The sequence below is a fragment of the Ursus arctos genome, unplaced genomic scaffold (genome assembly GCF_023065955.2).
Source record: "Ursus arctos isolate Adak ecotype North America unplaced genomic scaffold, UrsArc2.0 scaffold_16, whole genome shotgun sequence".
Taxonomy (NCBI): Eukaryota; Metazoa; Chordata; class Mammalia; order Carnivora; family Ursidae; genus Ursus; species Ursus arctos.
Window position 1 is genome coordinate 1,142,802 of NW_026622830.1, and position 21,048 is coordinate 1,163,849.

The 21,048-nt window shown below is 53.5% G+C and overlaps 2 protein-coding genes across 7 annotated transcripts in view; one reads left to right on the top strand and one right to left on the bottom strand.

Annotated features, from left to right (window-relative positions):
- Positions 1-428: 428 nt before the first annotated feature.
- On the bottom strand, positions 429-11,114 carry GID8 (GID complex subunit 8 homolog). Of its 6 annotated transcripts, none has more exons than XM_026503880.4 (6): positions 10,900-11,114; positions 10,457-10,648; positions 7,894-8,023; positions 7,105-7,301; positions 6,436-6,633; positions 429-5,775 (listed from the first exon to the last, which is right to left on the bottom strand). In XM_026503880.4, exons 3-6 carry the CDS (start codon positions 8,009-8,011, stop codon positions 5,602-5,604), a joined length of 687 nt encoding a protein of 228 aa, XP_026359665.1. In that variant the 5' UTR covers positions 8,012-8,023; positions 10,457-10,648; positions 10,900-11,114; the 3' UTR covers positions 429-5,601. The 6 variants fall into 6 exon arrangements, with proteins under 6 accessions (XP_026359665.1, XP_044241857.1, XP_048078266.1 ...); XM_044385922.3 differs by having other exon boundaries at positions 11,055-11,107; XM_048222309.2 differs by having other exon boundaries at positions 10,400-10,648; positions 11,055-11,097.
- A 6,257-nt stretch (positions 11,115-17,371) lies between these two features.
- DIDO1 (death inducer-obliterator 1) overlaps positions 17,372-21,048 on the top strand; it is a 44,749-nt gene continuing 41,072 nt past the window's right edge. The window contains 1 exon segment of the mRNA XM_026503874.4: positions 17,372-17,464. The gene's annotated coding sequence lies outside the window, so the exon portion shown is untranslated.

Sequence of the window (21,048 nt, forward strand, 5' to 3'; positions counted from 1 at the left end):
GGGGGGCTTCACATGTCCACGTGAAGGACACAGCCAGCACTGAGAGCAGTGTGCATGCTGGGACTCAATGGCAAGGAGTGGCCTCCTGGACACACTGTGCTTCCCTGCGCTGCAGCCTCCTCGCCCCCCCTCCCCGCCCCCGCCTCAGTCCACCAATCTCGCAGTAGCCTGGCCAACGTTCCCAAGGCTTCGCACTGCCCTTACAACAACGAGACCAGACTGGGAACACCCCCACAGCACAGGGCCCGCCTTCCCCACCCCCAGCCTGCAGAGCCAGCCCCACTGCATGGAGCGGTCGGGCTGGGTCTCCCCGGTGCCCCCTCCCCCATGTGCGCAGGATGGAGAGGCACGGATCCATCTTTTGAGCATCTAATGGTAGAAGGAAACAAGGTCACTGTATGATTTCACTGGGAACCAGAAAGATGAACTTTACGATAATAAATGAATTTAATGCAATATAAGTTCTACGTGTGGAATTGAGGGTCCTGAACAGTTCGTCCTTTTCAAAGTGCTGGTGAGTCTTGAAAACACTGCTGTCCAACATCTGTTTCACACAAAACACCCTGAACGCCCAGAGATGAAGGGCTCCCTGGGCCGGAGTCTGGAGCCGAGCAGGGACCAGCACTGCCCCCTCACCCTGGGTCTGTGTGCTCCTGCAGCCCGCCCCCACCCCCAGTCCCCGGGGCGCCTGCCGCCCAACCGGGAGTCCTCGTGATCCTCAGGCTTGCTTCACTTTCAAAAGCCAGTAGGAGAATCCCAGTCGTGTGACTCCGCAGTCAGGGGGTCTGCGGCAGAGGACGCCCCACCGGCACGAGCAGTCTGTCGCCGCACGGCAGGGAGAGAAGTCACAGCCAGGCAGCGCTCCGACACCTGAGTCCAGCAGTCCCTGCAGCGGTGGACAGCGGCAGCCTCGCCTCCCCATCCCCAGATGGGAGGCAGAGGTCCACACCACGCAGCAGAGCACACACGCCGGCCTGCGTTGCGTCCACAGCTGGGCAGGGGGCTTGCAACGTGACTTGCTTCCAAGTGCAGCCAGGGGGGAAGGTATGTGCAGATAAATCCACTGCCCCCGTTCTCACTCCTTCTGCCAATGATTCTGGCTGGAATCAGCATAGAGGAGTCTGACAGACGGTCTTCCGGGCCACGGTCAAACTGGCCTTCCAGCTGGGAGACTTCCCAACTGTGCAGATGAGTCCTGGCCCCACCACGTGCTCCCTGCAACGAGAAAGACTTCTACCCCGCAGGTGCGGGGGACGATGACCAGTTCACCCAGACTGCCCCTCCCTGCCCCCGGCGAGGACCTCAGGCCCCTAAAGAGGTAGACAGCTCAGGACAACCCCCACTGCAGAGCCTGCACAGCCACAGACGCCAAAGGCCCACTCAAGCCCTGTCTTTACATCCACGAAGTAAATCACGACGGGGACGGAAAAGCCCCTCAATGGCATCTCGGAATTAAGGCACAACATCCAAGACAGGCAGACCTCACGCCAGGGACTGCAGTCCAAGCTAAACACCTCAGATGGTGTTGAGTGCAAACCCACGTGCCCAGGGCTCTGCGTGGAGCCATCACCAGGAACCAGTGCACTGCCCCTTACAAGGAGGGACACGATGGCAGGAAGAGGGCTTAGATTTCATCGCCACCTGGGGCAGAGTGACAGGGGAGGCCTCCTTTCCCCTCTCCAATGTCCATAAGCCCATGGGGCCTACAGCTGGAGATGTCGCTGCTCCAGCATGACGCACCCTCACTTCTGCACTCACGAGAAGGCACTGGAAAGCTGTCACTCCAAGTTTCTGTCAAGTGTCCCACAAGTGCCTTTGACACGAGGCGCTAACGGCCCCAGCTGGCCGTGGCACAAGCCCTACGGGGAGAAGGGCCCCAGGCGCTCACTGCAGCAGCCCCTCTACTTTGAATGTCTGGAAATATTCATAAGTATTAAAAAACATAACTTTTCAGGTTAAAATCATGCGGTAGGTGGCCCCAATCTATTTCCTTCACAAAAATGAAAGTTCAGGGCCGCAGCTCCAGAGAAGAGATGGCAGATCTCAGACGGCGCTGGTGAGAGGGAACGAACAGCCAGCAGAGCATAAAGATGCACGAGACCAAAGTTTCCTTCCACCAGTTCTCACAGACGGACTTCCAACGGAATGTGTATTGTATTGAATTCTTTATTCTTATTAAAATATCTTTACGGGGAAAAATACAGAAGACCTTCCAGATAAGCCCTCTGAGAAAAACTAAAGTTTTACTACGAAATTAAAAACAAGCAGCAAAAGCAACCTACTCCGCGTTTTCCAGAAGATGCTGTGGCGGGCACACACGCCCTCAGGAGCAAAATGGACTCGGAACTGGGGTACACAGAGGCTCGTGGCGGGCCGCAGCTGGGCACGAAAATCACATGACCGACGCGGACAATACCATTTACTCTTAAGTTTGAAAAGGCAACACATTTCTGAAATGGAAACATACCCGCTGTAAAAACGAAGTGCGTGGTGTTAGAGTAACAACATATCAAAGTGCCGCCCGATAGGGCTTCTGTCCTACGTGCATGGCTCGGAGTCTCTGGCTGGCAGGCAAGCCGGCCTGATGGTTTTGGGCTGGCTTCCTGTTCATGCTGGGACTCCACAGTAACTCCCAGAAGTGGGTCCTGCCCCATTACCCCAAAGACACCATTGTCTTTAACACAAAATGTGTACGGTTCTTTCTGAACCCCCGGCTCCACCCCTCCCCCAAACTAACACTGTCCAAGGAGACACACTTCACACTGCCTAACAGAGACTGTCCTCGGGAGGCATCCTGACTGCAGGGAAGGGCCACCTCCTTGTCCCCGAGGCCTCACACACACAGTCTTCAGTCTGTCTCAAAAACCAGTCCCAAAACACATTTGCCTTTTCTAGAATCTGGAAACCTTAATTCAAATGGCAAAATATATTAGCTCTCACTGGATTTGCAATAATCCCTATGCCTCATAAAGCTTCCAAACTAGAAGTTATTCCTCACACAACTTCATGATATCAGGAACATAGAGTACCAGAATATTCTCAAATTTTATTTATTTCAAGGCACTTTCCACAAGAAAACGTAAAAAGAATAAACTATGTAAAACGTTACGTTTTAATAAACACAACGGCAAGATCCAAAGGAAACCAAAAATATCAAATTATACTTAATGTTCATTATCTCAAATGGCTTAATTTAGTTTGCCTGCTGAAGACACGGGGACTGCAAAACGGTGGCGACCAGGAGAAGTCCGTAAAAGCACTCCTGTCGGAGGTCCCCAACGAGGGACAGTGCAGGAGCAAACCCGGGCCGCAGACAGGAGCGAGGACAACAGGAGCACAGCTGAGGGTCCCCATCGCACCACAACTGGCTCGCACTGGCGGCAGCGCCCACTCGTGACGTCGCTCACGGACGTCGCTCACGGCCCCAACAGGTGAACACACACCAGCACTCCGTCCGACAGCTGCTCCCTAGCACTTCCTGCGCATGACAAACCCCGCCTGGGCCCTGATGGTTCACGGGTGGCTCCCGCATACAGAACTTCCCATCACTACGCATCTCACACCCTCTAAGGTGAAGAACGTGTCAGGGTGATTATATATTAATTATGCACGTAAATGATCTTACATACACGACTGATAAAAGCTGATTAGAAACATGCTGAACTTGGGTGCTTTCCAAGTGTGTAGGTTTACCCACACCTCTCTGCTGCTATTTCTCCTCCAGTTTCTACTTTGCGTGACAATTAATTACCCGAAGATTAAAACCTTCTGCTCTAACTTATTACCCTCAAGCCTCAGAGGAAATGGCCCCAAAGAAAGGTCACACTTGGCGAGGACTGCTGAGACGGCCAGTGCAGAAACACGTCCGCTCTCGGGCGTCAAGAAGAAGACCCCCCCCCCCTTCACCCTCACAAAACCTCAAGGGCAGCAGAAGGGCAGTCAGAGGCCAGGACAGCGCCCAGAACCCATGCCGCTTTGCCTCCGCATCGGTGAGCACCCAGGGCAGCCGACCCTGCCCAAGGCTCCTGCCCGCTGGAGAAAACCCTGCTCTCAGAGTGCAGGTGGAAAGCAGACAGGGAGCAGAACTGACACGACAGCACTTCACGACGACACCCAGGTCTGCAGGCATGCGGGGGACCGGGCCCCAGCAAGCAGACGCACACCACCTGACCTACGGGAGTAGCCACAAGCCTGCCTAACCTCGCCTGACACGGGAACATGCTCCCTGCAATTCACCTGCCGTTGGCATCTCCCTCCATGAAGCCCCAGTGCCGGACCCTGTCCCGGCACCGGGATCCACCAGGGAGGACAGAGTGTTAGCCGCCGCAGGAGCTGCAAGCTCCCACCAGAGGACGTGCGCTCGTGGGCACCGTCCCCACCACCTCCACGAGACTCGGCTCTGTAACGATCGCCCTACGGAACCCGCACCCAGAGCCCCTGCAGTGAGTCCACACACGTCTTCGCACTCCAAGTCACAAGGGCACCGCTGTCCCAGCACCTGCACTGGTGGCGGAACTTGGGAGAGCACAGAATCGGGTGGGAGAGCGCAGAATCGGGACGTCTGGAAACTCACAAACACCACGAGACAGTGAGCACACACCGACTTGCTCCGGAGGCAAGCACGTGCTCCCAGCCAGGGAAGCCTGAGGCCAAGGCACACCGGGCAGCACGGGCGCTCCCTCCCTGCCGCGTCTGCTCCCAAGCACACGGACCACACCGGGCAAAGTGGCCCTCCGGCCGCAGGGACGAGCTGATGCCACGGCCACATCACCACCAGGACGTAAGCCCCAAAAGCAAAAGGCTTGTTTGAGATGATTGAAACTTTTTAGAGGCCATTTTGGTCATTCTTGAGATCAAAGAGAAACCTTTATTTTCAACAAAACTGCCTAGAAGAGAAGGTTCATTGATCCACTAGGAAAGTCTCTCACCACAACCAGCACCAAAATATATATTTAAAAAATTAAAAAACACACAGCCCCACCCCTCACGCACACATCTCCCCAAAAGCCACACAACCCAGACCAAAAGGAAAAACAAATCAAACTCAATGCCCTCACATAAGTCTTCGAATTAGGATTTACAAATTTATATAGTCTTTCCTATGAAAAAACAAAAACAAAAACCAACAGGTAAGAAAAAAACTTTTGCACAAAGGCCTGACGAGTCTTAGGAGATCTGAGAAAACATACGTTCTGCCTACAAGCTAACAGCAAAATAATGATCAGTGCTTTTCGTAGATTTGAGTGGGGAAGGCCTCAGTTTAACAATATTCCCTCGTAACCGAGCACTCCGTGACGGGTGCGATCCCCCAGGAGCCAAACAGCAGGAGCGCTGCAGGAGCGCCCCGTGGCCCGTCCACACCTTCAGAACGCGCCCCGCGAGCAGAGTCTGCACCATACTTCCAAAGAGACAGCGTCATTCACTGCAAGTTTTCCAGCGCTTAAAAGGGCCATTTTTCCCTTTAAAAAAGATGCCAGGTAAAAAACAAAAAACAAAAAACAAACGGGGGAGGAGAGAGTTCTCTACTGCAGTAACAATCTCTCAGTCACAGACAGCTGCTCTGAGGAGTCGGTGCCGGGGAAGTGCGGGGCGGCACAGACTCTACTTGGGCTCCTCGATCACACCTTTGCTGAGGTCTGTCATTTTGGGATATTTTACTTTCTTCTGGTCCAGCTCATTCTGAGCCCAAAGGAGGAGTTTCAGTAATTTTGCCAGCTTGGGTGTTGACTCACGATTTTCATAATCTAGGACAGCCTGGTTCACCTCGCTCCACACCTAGAAAATAAACACATCGATAAAAACCACCACGCGCCGCACCAGCAAGAGGTCTGTTATCACGTGCTCCTTATACTTCTCGGAAGCCGTTTTTACGTGACAAGCTTCGTATTGATTTAAACGAACGTGAAGCCCGTCACCAGCACTCCTCGCCCAGAAGGAGCACGTAGTTTGGTCAGCAATGATTACATCTGGCCTGGAGAGCAGTGAAATGCCACGAGCCAGGCTCAGGGGGCTGAAGAGAGAGAAGACCAGGGTGGGGGTGACCCGAGTTCCATCGGAACGAGCCTCGAGGGACACCTGCAGCAGGCCTGCAGAGCGACATTTCCTCAGTAGGAAAGGGCACTGCCTCTGGGGGAGTCACAGGCTGTCACAGGGACTACAGCGCACAAGTACCAGCAAGGATGTGAACAGGTTCATATGCAAATATGGGATTTGAAATAAAAATGTTCAGGACACCTGTTTCTAAGAGTCTCCAAACAAAGAGAAAGATCAAGATACAGAAGAAGCTGACAAAGAGGTCTGAATATCATATAAGTCACAACGCTCCGTTCCAGGCTTCACACAGTGAAAGATTACACATCAGGGAAGAATCGATGCTGTTGTGACCGAGTGTCACACGCCCACAGAGGGGAAGGAGGACCCCCTCAGCGGTCGTACCTTCTGCCTCTGCATCATATGAAGAAGGTCTCCAAAAGGTGACTCCTCGGGGTTATCAAAGGCCAGCAGGGCTAGGGTGCGCTCCATCTCCGTCAGGCACTCCCTGCTCTCCTCGCCTTGCTCCGCCAGCTGGGTCTGCGCGAACTCCAGTGCCGCCTCGGTCTCACGCTGACGGATCAGCTCTATGAGGTGCTGTTGCTGGTCACCGGCAAAGGCAGACAGGCTTACACACCATGCCCAGGCACGCAAAGCCCGGTGGCACGGCACTAGCTTCTACTCAAAGGACAACCTCCTAGCATCCGTGAATTACTAAAACAGCGTTTTTTTTTTTAATTTATTTGAGAGAGAGACAGAAAACACACAAACGAGGAGAGGGGCAGAGGAAGAGAGAAGCAAGCAGAGCCCAACCTCACAACCCCGAGGTCGTGTCCTGAGCTAAATCAAGGGTCGGGTGCCTAACCGACTGAGCAACCCAGGTGCCCCTAAATTAGCATTTTTAAAACAAAAAACAGCTTCTGAACTATGAAAGACAGCAGCTAACTGAAACCCCTCCCCCATGCAAACTAAACCAAAACTCTATTAATGCAAATCAGCCTTGTGACTCCTAAAATCACCACGTGTAACCATACGAAGCATCCACAAAGCAGCGACCTCTCCACAGAAACTCACTTGCAGGTGGAAGTAAAGATACCGGTTTGTGTCCAGGAGCTCGGGGTGGAGACTGTTGATCAGCGCAATCGCTTCCTGGATCTGGCCCTTTAGGATCATCTCACGGATCTTGATCCGCTCATCAAGTGTTTCTAGATCCACACTCGGTTCAATCCCAGATTCCATCCGAAACTTCTCTGCTGCTTCCTTAAAGCCCTCTGAAAATGACAGCCAGCTTCAGTGCTCGGAAGCTCGCAAGACACGAACGGAAAGCACTTTTATCACTAGAAAGCCCATTCACCTCAGATAAATAACCTTCGACACGACCTGCACTTTCTTAGGGGTTTGGTATTAACGTCTCTGTGACTTACTAGTTACACCCCATGAAGAAAACGAAAAGAATGTATTTCACTCTTTCCCATCCCATCCAAAAAAGTGCTCACCTACCAGCTAGGGATGAAAATGAATGCCATGAAGCCCAGTACATCACGGGCTCCTTGAAGAGGGCTGCGCCCCAGGCCCAGATGCGGGGAAGCTGCAGGTGTGCTCCAGGCGCATCTGGACACACTGGCTATGCCTTCACAGCCCGCAGGGGCCTGACCGCTCCTGCCTCGTAGTGAGCCCACAGTTTCCTCAACATCCAAGCAGCAGGTGTACATGGTAATCCACGAATTTATTAAATTAGCATGGTGTTTTTTACAATGCCCAACACAACAACTTCACTGAGGAACTCTGACGGTAGAATTGTGATTGCGTGTACAAAGAGGCCACGTCACGTTCAACAAGCAGCACCCTTGCTGTGAGCCTTACCCGTGACCAGGTAGTTCATGATGAGGCGGTTCATGTCCGCCCGCTGCACATGCAGGTTATTAAGTTTCTCCATCCACTCATCTTTCGTGATTTCATCGGGTTTCTCTGCATAACTCATTCTGACTTATTTCTACAAGAAAAAAATATTTCACAGATTAGTGAAGATCATGGGAATGAAAGGTACAGGGTAGGAAATACACTCTGGCACTGCAACAGGGCTGGACGGTGACAGAGGGCAGCTACGCTTGTGAGCACAGCGCCACCCAGACAGTTGTCAAATCCTGACACTGCACACAAGAAACTCACTGAACACTGGGTCTTGACGCTACCTCAGTTAAAAAGAAGAAAGAACTTTTAAGAATTCTGTGACAACTATGATCGTTTCAGAGGAAAACACAGCGACGCGGGATGAAGAGAGAGTGGGAAGATCCTTTAAATCTGGAGAACAGCGAGTGCAAAAGGCCTGACGCCAAAGGCAGCTTAGTGACCAGAAAGAAAGCTTGGATGTTAGGAGACAGGATGTGTGCAAGGAAGAGCCAAGAGCCTCCGAACTGCAGGTCAAGAGGTGGGGCGTGTCATAGTGAGTAAGGCCTTCCAGGGAGGGAGGAGTTTAGATCAATTCTCTTCTAGGCACAAAGGGCAGCCGCGAGGGGCAGGAGCTAAGGAGCACGCCCTCTGACACAATGCCACGAGAAGTCTGACGCCAGACGCTCACCAGACCGAGCAACACTAAGGTCTGACAATACCGAGTGTCAACAAAGACGGGGAGCCCCGCTGAAGTCTCCCACGCGGCTGTCAGGGCAGACTGGAACTGCTCCTGTTATTCGGCCCTCTCTGCAGAGCTGACACGTGCTCCTCATAGCACAGAAATCCTACCACAAGACCGAGACTCTCAACACTCACCCCTGAGCACCAGACATGCACAAGCCCACTCACAGAGACACTGCTCAAAACGGCAAAAACGTGGGAGCCCCCCAACCCAGATGTTCATTCAATAGCAGCATGGACAGACTGGGGTTCACAGAACCACAATCCCAGGCCCAAAACCCTTGGGCAGGTATGTTTCAGAATTAAAAATTTTGCAGACTATATAAAGCCTTCATGGCACAGCTTACCTACATCACATGACATCCTCACGTTAAACATTACTTCTTTGGGGAAAACTCTGAGTACCCACACTGAGTGAAATAGAACTTAAAAGCTTTTACCACATCAGATTTTTGCTATCAAATAGTTTAAAAAAACCCACAAAATAAAACACAAACTTTTGGTTTTCAGAGCTATTTGGATTTTAGAATTGCTGAGAAAGAATTAAGATCATGCAGTCACATAAGAGAATTTACTGAAACAGTTAAAATACGAGCACGGCGGCACGGACGACTCTTACGAACCAGCGGGATGAATAAAGTGAGTTGCAGCAGAGGCCCGAGTGTGGCAGAGTTTTGTAAAGAACAGAAGTAGCAGCAATAAATTAGAACGTGCAGCGTGCTTTTGTTTTAAGTAAAGACATAATCCTCAGGAGGTGGTTACCATGGGAAGGCAGGGCGGACAGGTGCAGCCCCTGTGAGCACCAGTTGGGCTCTCAAGATACGGTGGTGAGTCCCCCACTACCCACTACTTCCCATTCTTCACAAGTAAGCTCTACGCTGCGGATAGTACTTCATGCCAGGAAAGTACAAGTGAAATTGCTTCTCTAAATTAGAAACTTCAACGGTGGAAGTGGGGTGGCGAGCGCCGAGCAGGAAAGCCAGCAAGGAGTCACCCAACGAGAGCAGTGCCAGGAAAGTCAGAGACACAGCAGGTGAAGTTCTGTGGATGTTAAGTCAACAGCCTCGGTGCTAGAATGAACGTAGAGGGATAAAAACAAAAACAAACAAGCAAAACGGGAGCCCTTGAGGCCAACCAAAGCTTTCAAGCTTGAGACCTCGGAGGATGGGCCCACCGTCGAAGAGGAAGGATCCAACAGAGGAACAGGTTTGAGGAGTAGGGCAAGTTTGGGCTGACTCTCAGACACGCAGCTGGAGAAGTCAAGGAGGCACCTGGATTACAGGTCCCCAGCTCAGCGCTGGAAACATTAATTAGGGAGACATCCACCAAACAGGGATACTGAAGGCCCAGAGTTGGGCCAAGATCGCCCAGAAGAGAGAGCATGGGTAGGGAAGCAAGGACACAAGACAAAGCCCTCAACTGCTCGAAGGGAGACAACAGACACCCAGCAGCAAAAGAGGAAGCCAGCAGGTGACAGACCGAGAGATGTTATTCTTCCCACAAATGCCCATGTCTTGTTGCTTCAGGCAAGTGCAGACTTCACTCAGACCACACTCCTGTTCCTAGACAAGTCAAGCTAACCTAGGGTAAACAAGGCACGTCTCCCTCGGTTTCCCCACAGCAATCCACCATCACAACAGGTCCACTGCCGGCAGCGAGAGCACTTTTGAAAGCAACGACCCGTTCTACTTCGTGCAGAACAACTCAGCACTTAAATACTCAACAGACATAAGCAAACCTCCCAAATCTGGCGGCGAGCATCACTTGCTTTCCCAGCAGCGGTGTAGGTCCTCACCAGTTCAGCGTCCGCTCCGACGCGGTTGTCATAAAAATGTTCTCTTCACAGGAGCACAAGTGCCGTGTTTCACGGAATTATCACTGCTCCGGTGGGCGACCACTTCTGAACGTCGGAGCCTTCGCTTCAAACCCTCTCCCTTGAAGAACACCGGATTACAACGCCCAGGCGCTCTGGGCTCAGGAGTCGACCCTGGCCAGGAGGAAACGGGCGGTCTGACGCGCAAACCCAGAAGGCCCCGGTTCTGCCACCTGCTCAGACCCCGCACCGCGTCAGACCCCCAGCGCCAGCCCCCTCCCGGGCCCCTCCGCGGCCCCCTCCTCGCGCTCCTTCCCGGGCTCCTCCCCGGCCTCCACCGGGCCCCCGCCCAGCCCCACCCCGGCTCGCCGCGCTCCCGCGGGGAAGCTCGGCCCGGCCGCCTGGGTCCGCCGCGGCCATCTTACCGTGCGGATCCCGCCTCCCGCGCTGCGCGGGATCCGCAGTCGCTCGGGGGGGCCGGGCGGAGCGGGGAGGGCGGTGAGGCGCGGGGGACGGGAGGCGGAGGCGAGAGCCGCGGCGGAGGCGGGGGCGGGGGCGGGGAACGGGAGGGCAGACGCACCGACGGCCGCCCCTTCAGGCACCTCCCGCGAGATCGCGAGAGCGCAGGCTCAGGAGCCGGTAGCCAATCAAGAGCTCCCGCGAGGGGGCGGGGCGCGGCGGCCTCCCGGAAGCGCGGGACTCCAGCTTCCGTCCTTGCGCAGAACTCCACTCGCGGCGCCCTCGCTCTACGGGTTGGCGCGAGAGTCAAAAGCCGTCGGCCGACCCTGGGCAAGATGGCCGCCGTCGAGGTGTCGTTGTGGGGGAACTTCGCGCCGCGATGGCGACATCTAGACTGAGTCGGGGGCGAAGGTCCCAGCTTCCTTTCCGTCATTTGTGTGAGCTCGGAGGGCGGGGGGGGGGGAGGCGCCGGTGCTGCGCGCCGCCCCGAGGCGGGGGGGAGTCCCTCCCCACCCGGCGCCTGCCTTCGCGCGGGCCTGGGAGGAGGCGTCCGGGCGCGCCCCGGCGGGAGCCCTCCGTACCGTCGTTTGAGGCGGGCTGCGAGGAGTGCTCGCCGCCTGATGAGTCAACAGAAACGGGCCTGCCCTCGGGGAGCCTGCCGCCCGGCGTGCGGTAGTCCGCCGGCCGCTCCAGGTCGGGCCGGGGCTGCGGGCGCGCGTGCGACGGCGGCCGGGCGGACGCGGGGGCAGGAGTGCAGCAGAGCGCCGGGTCGGCGTTCCCGGGGTGCGGGAGCGAGGCGTCGGGAAGCAAGTCCGACGTCATCCCGAATTAAAAGTCGGGGTTCGGTGGTGTCGTGGGGTTGCTCCCACGTGAACTGAAGACCGCGAGAGTGGGGTCGGACTTCCGCGGAGAGCAGTGAGATTCGGCGGGTGGGTGTGACGACCAGGACTGGTTGTGGCTCTTTCCCAGGCGAGAGCTGAGCCTGCGGGTCCAAAGTTCTGACACAAATCGGCCTCAGACGGGTAGGTACTGCGTGTCCATAATGACACCCTTTGCAACGACTTAATCCTATGTACCGTTCAGCTGTCAGCTCTATAGTGTGTGTGGGGGGGTGAGGATGTTTAAGTCTTTCCAAAGGTACACAAGCCAAAGGTCTAAGGAGATAGAATATTCCGGCCCAAAAAAACTTCCGCGGTGCCTTCTCCGTCCTGTGGGTCACAGGTGCACGGCCCCTCCCCCCAGCGGCCGGCAGATTCCTCGTCCTTATTTCTAGGTAGACGCTGGCTGCTTTTATCGTTCGCACCCCTCCCCCTCCCCCGAACATGGAGGCCACCCTCTCCGGGTCTGGGATTGCCCCTCCCAGGGGTCCTGACAGTGTTCTTCTGAAGCCCACTGAGCGGGCAGGGTGACCTCGCCTTGCGCCTGTCCTCTTCACAGCCTTCGGAGACGTCCTGATGGCCTGTGCGAAGTGAGCACAGCCAGAAAGCCTCCCCACCCCGGCCCCTTCCCTCCCCCACTCCAGCAGTCCTGCGGAGCCCACGAGGTTCCCCGTCTCACCGGGCTCTGCCTGGGCTCACTTCTCCCAGTGGAGGCTTTCCCTCAACAAAGCGGAATGGAGTGCTTCTTGTATCCTAAACGATCCTTTTGGAGCATTTAGCACAGCATTTTTTGTCACTGAGGCCTGATACCACAAACGTGTGGATTTCGCAGAAGCTGAGATCTCTAGTGCGCCGTAGAACTGAGTTGCGTCGGTATCTGTTGAGAATGGGAAGGAGTAAACGAGTGAGCGGTGATGAGGACCTTAATTATGAGCAGTTTCAGCAGAAGTGGACAAAGGAGAGAATATTCGCGGTGATTGAGCTCATGGATTGAATGGTGCTGGGATGTGTAGCCTGGTTGATGAGGTTGATGGTGGTGACACCAGCCGAGGAAGAGCCATTCTGCCGAGCAGTGGGCTGAGGGGGAGGAGAGATGGGGGAATTGCTGGTGCCTGTGGGACACGGCGAAAGCTCAAGGGAGTGACGAGGGCTGCAGGTGAAGCTTTTACGGTGACACCGTGTGACATTTGATAAACATATTTAGAGAAAGACTGTAGAGAGGAGGAGCAGAGAGTCCAGAATCCAGAAGGATGCCAATAAATGGCTATTATCCAGAGAGGTTGTTCATTAAGTCAGCAGAGAGGCTTGACAGGGACCAGGGGGTTTAGCAGGCTCGGCGGAAGCCACGGGGTGGGCAGTTTTAGAAGATGTAGACGCGCAGTGTCAAGTGCAGCAGAGCCACCCCATAGTCATACTTGACAGGTGTTGGTGACAGAGCAAGGAGCTCAGGGACACAGCGGGAATGGAAACCGTTAGATGGCAGTGAGTTGAGAGGTGAATAGGGTGAGGGGGACACAGATGTGTGTTTAACACTTTGAGAAGCAGCGGTTGTGGAGAGCAGGCAGCAGGTGAAGTCGGATCTCATTAGACACTAAAGCAACAGGATTTGGTGGCTGTGGGGGAGGGAGAATCTCCAGACTTCCGGCTGGTGTGTTTGGGTTTACAGGGTGGGACCAGCGCCCAATAGGGACACCAGGGAAAGGCCTGATTGGAGGAGAGGCTCAGAAGTCAAGAGCTCATTTTGCATACGTTAGGTTTGCGGTGCATTTGAGACACAAGTGGAGATGTTAGGGGTCCATCAAGTGAGTGGATGGACCCAGATCTGGACAGAGGTAAAGGTAAGCACAGCCAGGAGGGCATGAGGTCCCGTGTGGACAGTGTATGGAAGGAAGGTAGAAGGCAGCCTGGGCCAGAGCCCTGAACACCCCATGCTGCTGGGGATGTGGGGGGCACGAAGGATGTGGGCCACTTTGGTCACCGCATGGGGCAGTGACCAGGTTGATAGGAAAGAGGCAGGTCTGTGGAGGGGGAGCTGCCAGGTGGCCAGAGACTCCACTGTTCTCCAAGCCCCGGTGAAGAGTTTTGTTTTAATAGATGAGCAGTTCTTCACAGAGAAGCGTTAAATGTTTACTAGTCTTAAAAGAGCTTTAAAGCATTTTTAAAAAGGGGAAAGTATTTTAGGAATAAAACACACAGTGCTCCCTTTACTCAAATCCTAGACTGCTCAATAAGCAGGCCCCAGGCCATGTTTTACAGAACAGCATTTCAAGATGCTTTTATCTTATTCTCAAAACCCAGAAGCATAAAATCAAGGCCCCATGCACTGGAGCCCCTGCTTCCAAAGAGATTTGCCTAAAACAAGCCTGATTCTTCCGGATAATGCATAAACTGATCGGTTGTTGCTGCTCGGTCATTGGCACACAAGGCGGTCAGCACCAAGAGGTCACCTGCCATAGCTTTAGCTTTTCTCCGTGTGTTCTGTGTCTTCATGAAGATGTTGAGAGCATCAGGAAGAATGTTGTGATTGTTTAGTTCTGCTGCACACATTCAGGTGACATGTGTCTTAGCTGAATTCTGAGACCCAGTCAAGCATGTTTAATGGGGTTTTTGGTGTGGTCCCTCCCTCTCCCTCCTCGCTTGATTGTATTTCTCTTTCAAGACTACCATTAAATCAGAAAGCACTGGTTCTAAATTTCTTTGCGTGGGGAAAAGCAAGAGTAGGTATTTCCTGATTCTGTAACTCCAGTTGTGATGGTATAGACTGTGTGCAGCGTGGTGCTTCCTGAGATGGGTGGGCTGTGGGGGCCACGCAGTCTTGCCTGCTGCACACCAGCAGAGCACAGGCCGCACGCCTGAGGGGCGGTTACATAGTTTGCCCGTCAAGGCGCTGTTCAGGCACCATTTCATACAGAATTTGACTATACTCTTCAGACCTAACTGGTCAAGAAGTTGATATACCCATGTTGGCTTGAGATTTGGCCTTTTTTTTTTTATTATTAAAAATGAAAGCATGTAGATAGCACACACACATACGTGCACAAACATATACACTACTTAATGTGCGTAGTTACGTCTGTATACGCTCTGAGGATTCCTGCCCCCTCTGCCACACATGCAGCCATATGACCATGATCAGGTGTCTGATTGTGTGGCAGAAGTGCTGAATGAAGAGATTTTTCCAATTGATATCCACATTTTCTTTTTTTAAAACACGTGTAAAATTTTGTTTTTTGTTTTTTTTACTTTAAAATTCTTATATTCTTCAAATGCCTGCTTTCTGTTGGCACGAGACGAACTTTTGTATGTCTGACAGACCCCCAAATTCTTAATTTCTCTGTACATCCGTAACAGGCAACACCCTGGCCTCCCACCTCCATAGACAGATTTGGGAGATGTTCCTTCTCTTTGAATCTCTTACATTTTAGCCTCAGCTGGTTGGATTTGGAACTCAAAAATAGTTGTGGTGTTGGAAAGGTAATTTATGTGTATTGATGGGGAAGTTGAGAATAAAACTCTGGGTGTACTTTTGAAATCTCTGATGGCTCAGTCTCTGTGACTCTTGTTGGCTTTTCCTCCGAATGCTCTTGCTCACCGTCAGCACTTTGGTTTCATGAGCCATTTGAGAGGAGGAATTAATTTATACAGTACTTCTGTTCTGCACAAATCCAGAAAGCCACCGTTAGACCTGAGTTTAAGCGGTCTCTTTCGCTTTTTAAGTACTTTTCATTTTGGAAACAAATCTCGTCAATTATAGCCTGTACACCTACAGGCAGAGCCCTGCTCCTGGAGGGCCCCCAGGCCAGGGGTAATGCAACAGACTGGAGCCTTGAGCTTGCTGGTGGTGAGGGGAGGCCCCCTTCTCCTCTGTTACACACTGTGTGTGATGATTACCCTATCAGCCTATGTAGGCACAACTGCTTTACTCTTCAACTGCTTTTCTGTCGAAATCTGTGGCAGGCACTGCCTTGTCTGGCTTTTTTATTGGATGGATTCCTTTAGAGACTTACGAGATGAAAGCATCCAGAAAGGAAATACAGTTCTCATGCTTCCCACTGATTAAAACACTGGTTTGTTCTGAAGTTGAGTTTTTTCCCTGAACTCCCAGCGCTGCCTCCGTAGCAGGGTCCGTTCTGGAAGGGAGGCGTAATGAGCACTGTTGTACAGGACTCCCAGCGCTGCGCTCAGTCTCCTGAGGGCAGCAGAGCTAGGACTTCATCATAGCAGAGGAGGTAAAGTACTTGAACTTCTCGGTCTGAGGACCTCTGCACAAGGACAGAAGGACTGAGGAGAGCACGTCTGCACCAACGCCCCGTGTAGCATACTCTTCTTTGTACCTGGATTTAGATAATTGACCCAGGTCCCTGTCCTTGTACCCATTATCCCTACACGCACCCACCTGACGCCGGGCCCGGGAGTTCATCTCACCTTGCAGAGACATTGCTGCTGGTTTTTCTTCCTTTAAAGATCCTCATCGGGGTTCTCCCAGTTCAGCTTCTGATCTGGGAGGCCTCCTGTGATCCTCCCCCCCCCCCCCCATTTTACAGACAGCCTGCCCAGGGTCACACTGCTTGTTCCAGCTGCTTTCCCCTCACAACTGCCCGGCCTCTAAACTCCCCGCTCCGTGTCCGGGGCAAAGTTGCAGACAAAGCCCTCCTGATGGAGGAGTGGAGGCCCCATCCCGCCAGATTCCGGGACGGTGGTTCTAACGGAATCACACCAGCAGAAACAAACGGCGTTGTATTCCTTGGGAGAAAACAGACAGGCTCTGTCCGAAACTAGCAGGTCTTGTGAGCTCTGGAGGTGTTCATTAGAAAGTACCGCTGCCCGCGGGGCCCCTGCTTGTCGCGCAGGGCAGCATTGGGGGTGCCCCTGCAGGGTCAGCTGCGCAGCGGTGCTGCACACAGCGCACCTTCCCGCTTTTTGACCAGAGCCAAGGCATTCCTGCTTGTGGGACCCGTTCAAGCAGCGGGCTGTAGAGGCACCTACGTAATGGGGGCTAAGGCCCGCCGCCCGGGAGTTCCTGCCCTCGGGGCAGAGGCGTGCGGTGTGCACAGTGCCCCCGCGGCGGCAGGTGCTTCCCCTCCGCGGTCTGTCTGTGGAGTATCTGGGGACGGGCCGGTGTTAGCGCACCGAGGGAAGAACCTCCAGGTGGAGGGCTGCGCCTCGGCCAGACCCCCTTTTCCTTTTCTGGTCAGTGACCGTCTCCCCTTTCCTCGCAGGCCCCGAGAGGCGGTCGTGCATGCGGGGAGGAGACTGGGACGGGGGGCGGCGGGCTGCGCTCCGAGTCCAGCAGAAACTCGAGAGCGCGGCTGGCGGCGGAGGAGTGCCGCGCCGGCCGCTTTATCCTCGTCCCCGCCCCCTCGCCACAATGCCGGCGCAGGCCGGCGAGCGCTCCGGGGGAGGGCCGATCCGTCTGCGACTCACGGCGGCCTGGGATCCCCGCGGCGCGGGGCGCGGGGCGCGGGGCTCGGGGCACAGGGCGCAGGCGCGCGGGCGGGGCGGGGGCCTCCTCCCTCCGCGCGGGGGCGCTGCTCAGGGCGCGGCCGGCCCTTCTAGCCCCGCGTCTCGGTGGCCGGCGCCGACCCCGCCCTCCCGCCCACTCCGCGGAGCTCCGAGGAAATGGCTGCGGGACCCCAGAGGCCTGCGACCTGCGGTGAGTGGCGTCCCGGCCGCCGGGTAGGAGGGGCCGGCCGCCGCGGGGCCGCACTCGGAGGCGGGCGGGGGTCGGCGGCGGTGGTGCGGGAGCCCGGCCCGCCGAGAGCCGCCGCGTCCGTGCCGGTCCTCGCTGCGCTCCCGCCGAGGAGAGAAGATGGCGGCGGCCGCGGGGATGGCGGGAGGGCGGGGAGGAGAGGGACCGGGCGGTGGGGGAAGGAAAGAGAGGGGGGCGGCGAGGGGACGGAGGAGGGGGGCCGCCGAGGGAGGGGAGGGGAAGGGGCCGCGCGCGCGGGGGGGGGGGGGTCACCTCTCCCGGCGACTCCGAGGGCCCGAGGGCGCGTGGGCGCGTGCCTGGGGCTGTATCTGCCCGAGGAGCGTGTTTGCTCGGTGGCCTGGTCACGATTTGAACGGACTGGAGGAATAATAGCAACATTTGTCCGTTGATCCAGATCAGCGGTGCAGGAGGCAGGATAGCCCGAGAGAAGGGAAGCTGCTTTTTCCTTAAAGTTCCGAGTCTGGCTGGCTTACGCACAGAAACGATTCTATTTCAAGAAAGTGTAACTGCTGGGAGTGAATTTTCTGTTGTTTTTTTCTCGGTTAGTTCCTCTAGATGCCCTTTAAGGATGTGAAGTTTCATTCTGGGATCTTTTTTTAGAGTGTGGGTACTGTTGACTTTCATTTAAAGGACGAGTTTGATTTTTAGCCAACTACTCTCAAAAAGGATGACATTAGGATAGATGTGTGATATTTGGTGCTGTAGGAAGCAAGGAAGGATTTCGGAAAATCAGTTTCATTTAAAAAGAGTATTTGCCTAGGTATAAAACACTGATTTTTAGTTTTTTGTTGAGTTGTTTTGTCATTTTGACGTATATTGGCTATATTTGTGTCACATCTGGTCATATTGAAAGTAGAAAGGGTCAACTTTCAGCCTCTAACGGAGGTGTGCCCCTAGTGGTCCCTTTTGTGTCTCTCATGCCTTGGGCACTCAGATCCCCATTTGTTTTCTCCCGTGTTCCGTATCTGCTGTCCCCTGGCCAGACAGCCTACTTAGCAGTAAGCTCCGAGCTCCTGGACAGGTTCTTCCTTGTGCTTCAGTTCCCTGGAGGTTAGAACCGCCCCGGAAGCACCTTATTCAGATGAGTTAACTGCTAGTAAACTGCCCAGAACAGAGTCCGCCTTGGTGCAGTGCACATTACGAACTGTCATTGATGCCAAATGGAGACTCGACTTCCCCAGCACTAACCTACAGGTACTACCGGGGCCCTCCTCATATTTACCCAAAACATCTTAAAGTCCATCTTTTTGCTGCCTCCACAGTACCTGTGAGACAGCGGAGCTCAGGGCCAGGTTTTTGGCTTTGAATCTAGCATCTCAGTAAATGAGCTTGGAGTTGGGGCCATGGGTCACAACACATGTGAGTTAAGTTGAAGATACTCGTGAAGTCATGCCTTGGCTGTAGATCTATATCCGTGTCCTTTGTACACTGAAGGAATGAGGTCTGAGCCTGATGTACTCAGGCATTCTGTGCTGATTCTGACCTCCAGGAAGCTGAAGCACAAGGAAGGGACTTGCCCAGGAGCTCGGAGCTTGTTTCTCAGTGGGCTGTGTGGCCCACCCCAGACCCATGTTCCACAGCTTCCAGAGCCACATGGACCCTGGCCGAAATACGCTTCCAGGAAAGGTGCTTTAGCCATGCATTTTAAGGAAATAAGATCTGTGACCTTTAGAATGATTCCTCGGTTTATTCTGCAAGTATTTATTGCCTCCTGTGCGCTAAGCACCCTGGCTGTGGCAGCGACCTGAAAGGCTTTCCCGGTTCTGGAGACAAGTGCAGCGGAGACTTGAGAGGACATCCCGGCTCCTTCATTGAAATCGGGTCGGTGTGTACACATACACGTCTCTGTGACTAGTCCATGGTATTTCTGATTTAAACACAGCATAGGCATCTCAGAAGTGTTACCTGGGAAGATCCAGCCCGATGCATGTTGTAGGCACTCTGTTTTCCTATTTGTGTTCTTGCAGACTTTAACAAAAAATTTAGGAATAATGCATATCTTCTGATTTTTCCACCAAGAGCTGTCCCTTGTTAGTATCTGATTAAATACAGGTTATTTCAAGCAAAGTAAGTTCTGTACTGATAAGGAAAAAAGGGCACGAATAAAAAGCTGTATAATTGGTTGCTCCTTTCTGCTCCTTACTGTCTGCTGGTGCCCACGGTGACTGATTTCTGTCCTGTCAAACAGTGAGGCTCACAGCGTGTATGCATGTGGGAGCGTCACAATGGCTTGTTGAGGAAATGTGTCGCAGGGGCTTGGAGGTGGGTCCACTCAGGGTTTCAGGTGGGCCTTGTGGTGGAGGGGGCTTGGGGGGGCTGGAGTAGGGACTTCGGCTCCCATTTTCTTACCGCGGTGGAGTTTTCAGGTCCTGCTGTTGACGCTGTAAGTCCTCCTCCCATAGGGTATCTATCTCACAAGGATTCCGTTCCAAAGCAGTTCAGGGACTGGTTTATTTTCTGGTTTGGTGTCTGTTTGCAAGTGTTCAAGGTTCTGGTTGTTGTCTATTTTTGTTGACATGGTACATTTTATCTTTCTACACTTGTCTAGTGATACTGGATGATTTCTGTTTAGCTCTTGGAGAGCATAGATGGGACGTATTTACGGGTTAGGCCAGATCACTGCTGTCCTTGGGTCCCTGCGGTGGTGCACGGTTTGTCATACAGGCCTGATTCTTACATACTCGGCAGACTCAGGAAGTCCCATTGAGAAGGGTGTTTTCCTAAATGGAGTTTCTCACCTGTGTTTCTTTGTATTTACATGGTAGGGTCCCTTAGAGTGGATATCTGATATTCCCCTCTTCACGGTTAGTATCAGATAATGGGTGCTAACTCCACTGCAAAGGCTCTGTGGTTTATAGTTGATAGAAACACACTAATTGGGAAAGAGGGGTCAAAATAAGGTCTGATTTGAGCTTACTTGCTCTAGGTGCCCACACTACTGGAAAAGAGTTTCTCTTGCTTAGACTTTATTTTATAGTTCGAGTAGTGATTTTTAGGGCAAGTTGTTACATGAAATTGAATGGGTAATGGTACGTATTTTAGTAAGAATTTTTGTAGCCAAGACTATAGAACATGCTTAATCAGGTGGTGATTATCCTGTTATTTGTAAAGCAGATATATCTTTGGGTATCATTCTTAGATGCTGTGGTTTTGTTTTTCATATGCTGATACAGCCTTTAAATGGGGTTTAATACACTTTTATAAGAACGTGAATGAGCCCCCCCCCCCACCGCATAAGATAGCTTTACTGTGTGTTGGGTTACAAATATACATACAGAAAATAAAGGCAATACAAGATAAGCAGCAGACACACCAGAAATGGTCCCATTCAGAAGCCCACGTTACAGCTCCTCCCCTGTTCGTGAACATGGGTGTGTGTGTGTGTGGCAGGATGTATTTAGGGAGTGTGGCCACTGTGCAGGGCTGGCTTATGACCCGCGCTCATCACTCATGCGGGGCTCTTTCCATGGCAGTTGCTCTGTGGTTCATCATCCTTTAATTGCGGTCTTAATTCCACCATGTGGATG

What these genes read in the sequence shown, in the direction of transcription:
- GID8 (XM_026503880.4), bottom strand. Translation starts at nt 8,011, where the DNA reads ATGAGTTATGCAGAGAAACCCGATGAAATCACGAAAGATGAGTGGATG. An exon ending in CATGAACTACCTGGTCACGG is followed by an intron (nt 7,302 to 7,893) that starts GTAAGGCTCACA and finishes TGTCATTTTCAG; the next exon opens with AGGGCTTTAAGGAAGCAGCA. An exon ending in ATCTTTACTTCCACCTGCAA is followed by an intron (nt 6,634 to 7,104) that starts GTGAGTTTCTGT and finishes GCCGGTGACCAG; the next exon opens with CAACAGCACCTCATAGAGCT.